At 38.5% G+C, this 11873-nt stretch overlaps 1 protein-coding gene across 12 annotated transcripts in view; it reads right to left on the bottom strand.

The window, feature by feature from the left end:
• Nucleotides 1-11873, bottom strand: part of dlg2 (discs, large homolog 2 (Drosophila)) — a 968837-nt gene that overhangs the window by 444266 nt on the left and 512698 nt on the right. For all 12 annotated transcript variants that reach the window (XM_043691613.1, XM_043691618.1, XM_043691619.1 and 9 more), the window contains one exon: nucleotides 3366-3510. In XM_043691613.1, the coding sequence (XP_043547548.1) occupies nucleotides 3366-3510 (145 nt within the window). The remainder of the gene's footprint in view (nucleotides 1-3365; nucleotides 3511-11873) is intronic.

Below are 11873 nucleotides of genomic sequence, written 5' to 3'. Positions count from 1 at the left end.
ATACCAATATATGCAAAGTATAAAGAGATAAGGTTCTTAAAATGCACTCCTGAAACTGAGCTATATAAATTGAAATGTGGATTACAAAACTAGGGAAGTGGTGTGTAAACTTTATCAATCATTATTTGACCCACAGCTGAGATGATGATTTCCCCTCTGTCAGTGATCCCTCTCACTGAGATTCTCTGGCCCAGCTTCTCACACAATATCGTGGGTAGTTATCATTTCCTGCTGCGCTTGGAAATTCAGCTTTCTCCATGAAACCAATCTATTGGCCTAATGGGTTCTGTTTAGCTGTCAATAAACAACTCTGTGGCAGTATTGAAAATAAATGATCTGGGATGACAGCCAGTATCATCATTGTGCTCACAGGATATGGCGCCTAGACAAAAGGCTTGCAGTCCAGAGGAAATTCTAAATAAAACTTCTAACTTCTGTCTGTGCATACTGATCAACTCTAATGCGGTCTTCTGATCTATCTAACTTCACCCTCATCTAACATCTCTTCATCTCCCGCTCAGTCAGTCGCTCCCCTTTCTATCCTCTCTCAGTTTATCCCCCTTGGTTCTTTACCCAGAGAGTGGTGGGGGCATGGAATGCACTGCCTGTGGGAGTGGTAGAGTCAGAATCTTTGGTGACCTTTAAGCGGCAATTGGATAGGTACATGGATGGGTGCTTAAGCTAGGGCAAATGTTCGGCACAACATCGTGGGCCGAAGGGCCTGTTCTGTGCTGTATTGTTCTATGTTCTATGTTCTAATATTTCATCGTCACTAACACTCAACTTTGGAGTCCCCTGGGGTGCATACTCAGCCCCCTACTGTACTCACTGTATACCCATGACTGCATCGCCAAGTGGCAGACTAATGCCATTTACAAGTCTGCGCATGACACCACCATAGTCGGTCAAATCTCAGATGGCAATGAAACAGATTACAGACGGGAGGTGGAAGACCTGGAAAAATGGTGCACTGAGAACAACCTAGCTCTCAATGCTAGCAAAACCAAGGAATGCATTATTGACTTTCGACAGGATGTTATTCATGCCCCCCCCCCCTACACATTAACAGCACAGAGATGGAATGGGTGGAGAGTGTCAAGCTCCTGGGAGTGGTCACCTACAACAAGCTTTCTTGGACTCGTCATGTGGATGCACTGGTTACAAAAGCCCAACAATGTCTCTTCTTCCTCAGGCAGCTAAGGAAATTTGGCATGACAGCTAATACCCTTGCCAACTCTTATAGGTGCACCATTGAGAGCATTCTGACTGGATGTATTACTATCTGGAATTGCAACTGTACCATTCAAGATCGGAGATGATTACAGAGAGTGGTGAACTCGACCCTGACAATCACAAAGGCCAACCTCCCATCTATAGAATCCTTTGTCAGGAAAGGCCGCCAGTATTCTTAAAGATCCATCCCACCCTGGCAATGTTTTTCTATAATCTCTACCATTGGGGAGAATGTACAGAAGCCTGAACACATGCGCCAGCCGGTTTCGTAACAGTTTCTACCCTACTGTTATTAGAATACTAAATGGACTCACAAACTTTAACATTCACCTGTATCTGTGTTGGTTTTTTGCTGCTGGTTACCTATTATTTACTATCTATTCTACTTAACCCTGTGATGTGCCTGTATTGCTCGCAAGGCAAAGCTTTTCACACATGACAATAAATTCAATTCAATTCAATTCATCTTCACAACTCCTCATTTATGCATCCATGACTGGTACTTAGCTCAGCCCTTATGCAATATAATACATCTGTTTCATAGTCACCCTCACAAAATGCATAACATCCACTTGATGAATATGGAGTCTGATTCATTTAAAATCTGTTTCTTCTTCACTTAGAGTCATAGAGTCATAGAGCTGTACAGCATGGAAACAGACCCTTCAGTCCAACCCGTCCATGCTGAGCAGATATCCCAATCCAATCTAGTCCCACCTGCCAGCATCCGGCCCATATCACTCCAAACCCTTCCTATTCATATACCCATCCAAATGTCTCTTAAATGTTGCAATTGTACCAGCCTCCACCAAAAGAAGACACAAAATGCTTTGTGAAAGGTATTTTCTCATGCTAGTTAAGTCATTTAACAGTAATTAAGAGTCAACATATATTACTTTGATTGTAATGGACTGGCCCAAACTTTGTTGATGGAATTAGTCTCTCCCATGCAAATACATGATCTGCATGACATTCAATATATTTGAGAGGGGAGTTAGACCTTAGGATGTTGTATTTATAATTTGTGAAGTAACAATACAAAAAAAGGCAGGGATCCTGGATTTTGTTTTTGAACTGTCAATCTGTTCCCCAGTGAAGTTGTTCAGCAAAGACACCATTAGCTTCACAGTTATTTTTACAGTAAATTCCAGTCAATTATGTTCCAGGAAGGAATATAATCTGTCTCATCATATCTACAACTGTTAACAGATTTTTTTTAACTTGAGTTTTTGGACATTATAGGTACAGCCATTTTCAATAACAGGTAACCTTAGAATATTCTAAGATTTTTTAAAAAATCTCATGCTTGTGCGAGTCATGGCCTTGAAGTGCTTTTTATCCTCATTCAATAGTTAGGCCAAATTATTTTGACTCTATGTGCAGAACTCTAATATCACAAAACCCCTCCACTGAAAAATGGTGGAAAACACCAATAGGTAATAGCAAATCAATGAGCCTGTGACTCAAACTTTGAACAGCAGTGTAAGACTTGTGTCAAGGAAATCTTTATGGATCAGTTGTAGATCTGGTTTTAATATTAAACTAAGGTAGAGAATATAACTTGCAGAAGATTATTAAACATATGATGGGTAATATTCTTTTAAACATGTGGTTTTGTACATGTGTGCTAAATTACAGCTGCAATGATGAAAGTATTAAAAATTAATCTGGCTGTAAATTCCGTACCATCCAGAACAACATTCTATAATGTTGATGGCAATATGGGGAATGCAAGACTACGAAGAAGGTTGTTCGGTATAGATTTGAGTTATGTCTGCCTCTTCCCAGGCCTTAGCAATTTATAGACTGACAAATATACTGAAAGAAAAGCAGTGATTTTAAAAAAAAACACGATGATGAATTACAGTGAGCATGAACAGTTAACAAAAGGATTCTTCTTGTGGCATCCTAGATAAACATATCAAAGTGGAACTGAAGTATAGTTCAACAAATTTGCCAGTAAAGTAATAAAAAAGCAATACTAGAAAGAAATAAATGCCACAAAATATCTGCACGCTCTACAAATATTTGCCTTAACAGATTTTGACATTTGCTTAGTTACATTTACAAACTTTTAGATTAAAGTCAACACTTAAGAAGTACACATAAAACAATGTATACTGAGAAATTACCTGATATCATCATCTTCACCAAGTATGTGTTTTGGAAGAGGAGAATATCTTCCTGATGTAATCTGTGGAAGCGAGGATTTGTAATCCAGCATATCATTATTCCCAGCTGAGGGAAGGATGTGATTGTCCATTGGAGGGGAATAAGCTAAGAAAAAATACAAAAACAAGCTTGTTGATTCTAAAATCCGAAAGGGGATTTCTGAAATATGTACTCTAGCTCATAACAATAAATTGAAAATAAAAAAAACTTGAAAGGCATATTTGACATATTTGGGGAAGCACGGTGGCACAGTGGTTAGCACTACTGCCTCACAGCACCAGGGTCCCAGGTTGAATTCCAGCCTCAGGCAACTGTCTGTGTGGAGTTTGCACATTCTCCCTGTATCTGCATGGGTTTCCTTCGGGTGCTCCGGTTTCCTCCCACAGTCCAAAGATGTGCAAGTTAGGTGAATTGGCCAAGCTAAATTGCCCATAGTGTTAGGTGCATTAGTCAGAGGGAAATGGGTCTGGTTGGGTTACTCTTTGGAGGGTCGGTGTGGACTTGTTGGGCTGAAGGGCCTGTTTCCACACTGTAAGGAATCTAATCTAAAAAAGAAAATTTGATGAGACTTGATACTAAATATAAACAACCAATGCAATGCTTCAACAGGTTTAATAAAATACGGAAAGAAATAGCCAAAGAGCCAGCATATTTTTAACTTTACCTCATATAACATATAATTTCAACCTTCTTCATTTTCAATTGTTTTTAACAATGCCACAAACCAGACTTTGCTCCAGAAATCTTTAACAGACCTTGTTTGCTTTTCAAACCACTGATTTGATTGGTGTAAAAGTTCTTGTATATCTAAATATATAAATATTAACAATCGAGAGAAAAAGCTTTGAGGGGGAATTCTGTACAAGACAATGATTCTGAAAGGGTTAATATTAGTTGCTGCATTAAGATCCAATCTATCTGATGATATATAATTCTTGAAATGAGAATTATGAGTCCAGTTTGAGATCCCAATTAGACCAGATGTGTACCCCTGGCTCCTGATGGCCTTAGCAATTGCCACAAAATCAGAACATTGGTCTGGAGTCTGGGTTATTAGTCCAGTGACATTACCAGTATATCACCACATACCCAATGGCTGACTCTTGAACAACCATTCCTTGTTAGACCCTTATTCATACCAATTGCCATTGGCCCAAGTGTGGAAACTGCCATGCATAGTGATAAACCATGACAAGAAAGAATAAAGAAAACAAATCTAAAAGTTAACCATCAACCTGAATTTACAAGAAGAGTCGGGGATAAAACTAAAGGCTTTGCATCTCAACTCACATTGCATTCATAACAAAATGGATGAATAGATAGCAAAATACAAGTTAATACATGTGACCTAATAGGAATTACAGAGACTTGGCTGCCGAATGTCAAGGATTTGTACCTGAAACTTGAAGGGCACAGGACATTTAGGGAGGACAGGAAACTAGGAAAAGGTGAATAGATGACTCTGTGAGTTAATGATGGCATTAGCACAATAGAAAGGGATGACAAAAGTTCAGAGAACCAAACCATGGGAACAATTTAAATAGAAATGGGAAATGATAAAGACAAAAAGTCATTTGTGGGAGAGGAGTTTGAGGCCTTCAAAAGTAACCACTTGATAGCATGCAGCATAAAGGAAGAAATAATGAGAGCTTGTTGGAAGTGTACAGCGATAATCATTGACCATTTTAATCCATTTAAATACTGGCAAATTCAAGTACTGCACGTTGGAGCTCACTGATATCTTACATTGTCATGTTGCTTTGTGTGCAGGTACAGGGACCTACCTCCTACATCAGACCAAGATGACTTTAGGGGTGATAGCTTGTCAGAGCATCTCTGCCTTGCCTTTACACAGACATATATCCTGGAAATTTTTCTTGTTAGGCAGCAATGAATAGTTAAGGGGGACAATATCTAGTCCACAGGCTCGTCCTTCATCAGTCAGAGTGTCATAGAGAGGTAGAGTACAGAGACAGACCTTCGGCATCCAGATGCCTTTTAAATGTTGCAATTGCACCAGCCTCCACCATTTCCTCTGGCAGCTCATTCCATACATGTATCACCTTCTGCGTGAAAAAGGTGCCTCTTAGGTCTCTTTTATATCTTTCCCCTCTCACTTAAAACCAATGCCCTCTTGTTCTGGTCTCCCTCAGGGAAAAGATCTTGTCTATTTACCCCATCCGTGCCCCTCATAATTTTGTAAACCTCTATAAGGTCACCCCTCATCTTCCGATGCTCCAGGAAAACAGTCCCAGCCTATTTCACCTCTCCCTATAGCTCAAATCCTCCAACCCTAGCAACATCCTTGTAAATCTTTTCTGAACCCTCTCAAGGTTCACAACATGCTTCTGATAGGAAGGAGACCAGAATTTCACACAATATTCCAAAAAGTGGCCTAACTGATGTCCTGTACAGCCACAACATGACCTCCCAACTTTTGTACTCAATATTCTGACCAATAAAGGAAAGCATACCAAATGCTTTCTTCACTATCATATCCCCCTGCAACTAAACTTTCAAGGAGCTATGAACCTGCACTCCAAGATCTCTTTGTTCAGCAACACTCCCTAGAACCTGATCATTAAGTGTATAAGACCTGCTAAGATTTGCCTTTCCAAAATGCAGCACCTTGCATTTATATAAATTAAACTCCATCTGCCATTCCTCAGCCCATTGGCTCATCTGATCAAGATCCCGTTGTAATCTGAGCTAACCTTCTTCACTATCCACTACACCTCCAGTTTTGGTATCATCTGCAAACTTATTAACTATACCTCTTATGCTCACATCCAAATCATTTATATAAATGATGAAAAGTAGTGGACCCAGCACCGATCCTTGTGGCACTCCAATGGTCACAGGTCTCCAGTCTGAAAAACAACCCTCCACCACCACTTCTACTTTTGAGCCAGTTCTGTATCCAAATGGCTAGTTCTCCTATGAGCTCTAACCTTGCTAACCAGTCTCCCATGGGGAACCTTGTCGAACGCCTTACTGAAGTCTATATAGATCACGTCTACCCCTCTGCCCTCATCAATTCTCTTTGTAACTTCTTCAAAAAACTCAATCAAGTTTGTGAGACATGATTTCCCACGCACAAAGCCATGTTGACTTTCCCTAATCAGTCCTTGCCTTTCCAAATACATGTACATCCTGCCCCTCAGGATTCCCTCCAACAACTTGCACACCACTGATGTCAGGCTCACTGGTCTATAGTTCCCTGGCTTGTCCTTACCACCCTTCTTAAATAGTGGCCCCATGTTATCCAAACTCCAGTTTTCTGGCACCTTACCTGTGATTATCAATGATACAAATAGCTCAGTAAGAGGTCCAGCAATCATTTCTCTAGCTCCCCACAGAGTTCTATGGTACACCTGATCAGGTTATAGGCATTTATCCACTTTTATACATTTCAAGACATTCAGCACTTCCTCCCCTGTAATATGGACATTTTTCAAGATGTCACCATCTATTTCCCTACATTCAAATCTTCAATATCCTGTCAGGGAAGGGGGTGAAGTATACTGAGTACAATAGGCAGCACAGAAAGAAGGAAGAGTTAGTAGTTTGGGTTGGGTGAGAACCATTGACGAAATATGCTGCATTCAATATAGACAAAGATATAGTGTGACCGTTAGTAGAAGGTGTGTGATGGCAGAATTAGAATGAATGGGAGGCAGCAGAGAGAGGATAGTGTAATGAAGGCATGAATAGTACCTTTAACAGAGAGAGAATGCTGTTCTGAACAGAGACCTTACAAATACCTGTGTATATGACTAGATGGCAGTCCCAGAGTGTAATGGAAAATTGAAAGTGTGTGAAATGGATACTCAAGTTTGGTTACTGTTTTGACAACAATTTGAATTTAACCAGTTTAAATTATGCCCCAGGATACTAAAATCCAATCGTGTTTGAATTTATTGTTTTGCCAACATCAAACATTCTGATTTTGGAATGTATAAAAATGCAGACATTTTGAAAATTGGTCACAGACCAACTGCCATAGAGAGAAAAACTCATGGAGAGCTAATTACCCATCTAATATCTTGCTCTGAAAGAAATTAGAAAACACTCCCTATCAAAGTTATCTTTTCTTGTGAAACATAGGCGCAGTTTTAAAAAAAAACCCAAGGAAATCAGTAGCCGGAAGAGTGAAGACACAGAAGAAGACAGCAACTGCATGGTTTTGAAATTAAGTTGATGTAATTTTAATAAGTGCCTTTAAAATCTATTGGAACAGTATATCGTTATAGAGTTGGAGGCAGATAGTAAGCAGCTCAGAGAAAGGGTGGCTTAGAGTTATGAATAGTTGTCGTTTAATGTTCACTTTTAGAGTTAAACAATAAATTGATGTTATTTTCTTTAAATAATGGAACTTGAGAGTTCTCTATCAGTCATATTTTAACAGATTTTGAGGCAAGGCGAGCTTTCTGGGTGTTTGGTTTAATTAACAGAAGGGTTCAGCTCTGTGTCGTAACAGTGATACTACTTTTACAGTGTGCAGAAGGTCATTAACCTTCTTCCAGTAATACTGCACATTACCCCAGACCGTGCACAGCGTACTGACTTGAGTGGTTACTTCAGAGCAGGGTAGCAGCATTTGACATAGTGCATAGGTGGAGTTTAAGTATGGCAACCATATTACGTGGAGAATTACGCAACATACCATGCTAGATCTCACAGATAAAAAAAACTCTATGAAATAACCAAAAATCTGCTAAGTGGCAAATTCAGAATAAGTTTAGTCTTCTGTATTGGGCAAGTGCGACTGGTGTTTTTACCTCATAGTTGCCCACACAGTTTCTTGCTACCTTTTGAGGTGAATGTTTTCACCCAGAATATTGGTTTTGCCCTGTGTTCCTTCTATGACTTCTGCTGAGTGCCCCTCTGAAAAAGTATAAAAGAATTTAAAATATGATGCGTTTTGATAGAATAAGAATGTGGCAAGAACATAATATAAGATGGTCATTAAGATTTCCAACAGGGAATGCAGAAGAAATATCTTTTCCAAAGAGTGGTGAGAACGTGGAGTTTGTTAACATGTAAATAGGTTGAAATGAGATGTGCATAGATTCATTTATGGGGAAACCAGTCAAGCATATGAGGAGGAAAGTGATAGAGTCACAATGGTGGAATTAGAGAGGAAAGATGGGAAAGGGTTTGATTAGAGTATAAATATAGTTTGGTTGGCCTAATTGTCTGTTTCTTTGTTGTATGGTTTACGTAAAGTCCTTGCAGTTTGGTCTCCTAAGGCTAAAATTAGTCTTGTTGCTGAAGGTTGCAAAGATCAACTGAGTGATACACGTGTTAGAGTGGACTCGCTCATAGCTGAAAAAGGAATCTTAAAAATCTTTTTAGTTCTTTGGTCACATAACTTTGGGAACATAAATCAAATGACATGAAAGCAACGTTTCTGCAGGATGTTTCTTTTCAGAGAATGTTTCTGATATAGACAAAAGAAGGTGCAGAAAGGAAACTATGCAAATTTAAAGCTTTATGACCTAAATATTGCTTCCAGGATGTGGTATTTTTCAAAGATCTGTTGCAATGAAAATATATTATGTTCAAGAAAAGCAGATCCTGCAATGCAATGCTTGAACGAAAATTTTCAGGCGTTTTCTTAATGCATGTCGATGAGTTCTTATGAAGTAGTACAGATGGGCTTGAGAAATGCATTCCTAATGATATTAGGATAGAATTGAAGACAGGAGGTTAGACCATAGCATTCCATTACCGTCGGGAAGGCCAAAATTTGAACCACCCAGGGGCCAGTATTCTGACAAATCAATTAACTAGCACAGTAGAGAAGGTTTTAAACTAAATAGGGGTGGGCATGGATCAAATTATGGGAGACAAGATAAAGTAAATGGAGACAACAATATAATAGAGCAGGGCCACAATTTGGGTAATGATTACCAGAATATGACAGGAAGAGATAGAACATTTTGGAATGACAGAAAGTTGAAAAAGATCTTGGGGTAACTCTGTTAATTAAGAATGACATGAGAATAATATTGGAGATTACTTGAACTTTAAAGATCAAGATGTAGATTCAGTGTGGATAAAGACAAGAAATAGTAAAAGCAAGAGGTAGTTATATTTTGGGCAGAGTTTACAGGTTAAAATAAAATAGACATGTAAGAAATGTACTACAATAATCAGAGATGAATTTAAACTAGCTGTACACTAGCAGAAGCAGATTGGCAAAAGGTATGCCTGAAACATTAGTTCATTGAGTGCGTTTGGCCAATTTCTTAGATTGGTTTATTTAGAGCTAACTAGGGAGTAGACTGTCCCAGACCTGATAATATATAATAAGAGAAGATTAATCATAAAGGACGGTCATCACAATATAACAGAATTTCATATTTAATTAAAAAGAAAAAAGCTGTGGCTCCATAACTAGTTTTTAGATGAAGGCAACTATGAGGTATGCAGAGCTGGCTAAGGTGCATTGGGAAGCAAGATTAAAAGTTACAACAGCAGAGTTGCAGTGGCAGTCATTAAAGAGTTCTTAATAACTCTCGCCAAACATTTATCCCAATGAAAACATTCTTTGGGAAGAACACATCATCTATGGCGTATTAAAGAAGTTAAAGATGGCATTATATTAAAACAAACACGAAAAATTTGCAAAGATTTGTGGTAAATTGGAGGACTGGGCAGACCTAAGGAGTCTTAATGACTAAAGTAAAAGGAAGAACACAGTGTATAATAGCAAGGCAATTAATTATATAATATTAAAAGTTTCTGTTTTAATTTGCAGACTGAGCAGACATACATTGCCCGTTCCCAATTGCCCTCAAGAAATTGATGGTAAGCTACATTCTTGAACCACTGTGGTTCATTTGAAGAGGAATAGAGGAACTAGTTCCTTAGTGAATCTGGGTAATTGACAATGAGAAACAAAGAAATGGTGGAGGCTTTGAACAGGTATTTTGTGATATCTGCATGTTCGAAGACAGAGAAGACATACCAAAAGATAATTGAAAATTAAGAGATGATAAGAAAAAATGAACATCAGGGATAAAAGTACTTAGAAAACCATTGCATATAAAGGCTGATAAGTCTCACGAATGGATGACTTGCATTCTAGTCTTGAAATAAATGACAAACAGACTAGGTGGTTTTAATCTTATAATCTGGAAAGGTTTCAGCATATTGGAAAATGGTATACATAACACTTTTACTCATAAAGGAGGGATAAAGCAAGCAACTATATGTCACATAACCTTACATCTGTCATAAGGAAATTGCTTGAATTCTTTATTAAGGCGGCTATTAGGAATTTAGATGGCTTTGTGAAAGGGAAATTGTGTTCAATTAATTATTAGGTGGATAGAAGGAGACCAAAAAATATTAAAAAGTAGAAACAATAGAACAGAATTAGGCCATTCGGCCCTTCAAGCCTGCTCCACCAAAGCTTTATATAACTGCAGCAAGACATCCTTGCTCCTGTATTCAAATCCTCTTGCTATAAAGGCAACATATCATTTGCCCTATTACTGCCTTGTGCAAATGCATTCTTAGCTTTAGTAGCTGGTGCCTGAGGGTATCCAGGTCTCCCGTCCTCCTCTCAATTTATATAATAATTTGCCTTCCTGTTTTTGCTATCAAAGTGGACAACCACAGAGTTATTTACATTATACTGCATTTGCCCACTCACTCAACTTGTCCAACTGAAAAAGAAACATTTCTGCATTTGCCTTATATTTCACCCCCCACCCATCTTTCTGTCTTCTGCAAATTTGGAGACATTAATTTAATACCCTCATCTAAACCATTAATATGTACTGTAAATAACTGGGGTCCTATTACCGATCCGTGTGGCATCTCACTAGTTACCACCTTGCTATTCAAAAAAAAGACTCATTTATTCCTATTCTTTGTTTCCCGTCGATCAGCCTGTTCTCTATCCATCTCAATACACTAATCCTAATACCTTGCGATTAAATCACACTAGTCTCTTATGTGAGATTTCATCGAAACCCTCCTGAAAGTTCAAATAAACCACATGCACTGGCTCTCTCTCAGAAGATCTACTATTTTTATTCTGAAAAACTTCCAGTAAATTTGTCAAGCATGATTTTACTTCCTTAAAACCACTTTGACTCCATCTGAGCCTGTCACTGCTTTTCAAATGGTCAACTATTAATTCTTTATAATAGATTCCAGCATTTTTACCACTATGACATCAGACTGACTGGTGTATAGTTCCCAGTTTCCTTTCACATCTGTAGGAATTGCTCCAGAGACTATAAAATCTTGCAAGATGGCCACCAATGCATCTACAATGCCTTGGGCCACTTTCTTAAGTACTCTGGGATGTGGATTATCAGAGCTAGCAGATTTGTTGGCCTCCCATCTCATTAATTTCCCTACTAATACAGATTTCCTTAAGTACATCGCTCTACTTGGTACACTTGACTTTCCAAATGGTATTTGATAGAGTGTTACTTCAAATGTTG

Source organism: Chiloscyllium plagiosum, chromosome 6, assembly GCF_004010195.1.
Source record: "Chiloscyllium plagiosum isolate BGI_BamShark_2017 chromosome 6, ASM401019v2, whole genome shotgun sequence".
NCBI classification, from domain to species: Eukaryota; Metazoa; Chordata; class Chondrichthyes; order Orectolobiformes; family Hemiscylliidae; genus Chiloscyllium; species Chiloscyllium plagiosum.
The sequence above is the reverse complement of the archived record's forward strand: the minus strand, read 5'-3'. Positions and strand labels throughout refer to the sequence as shown.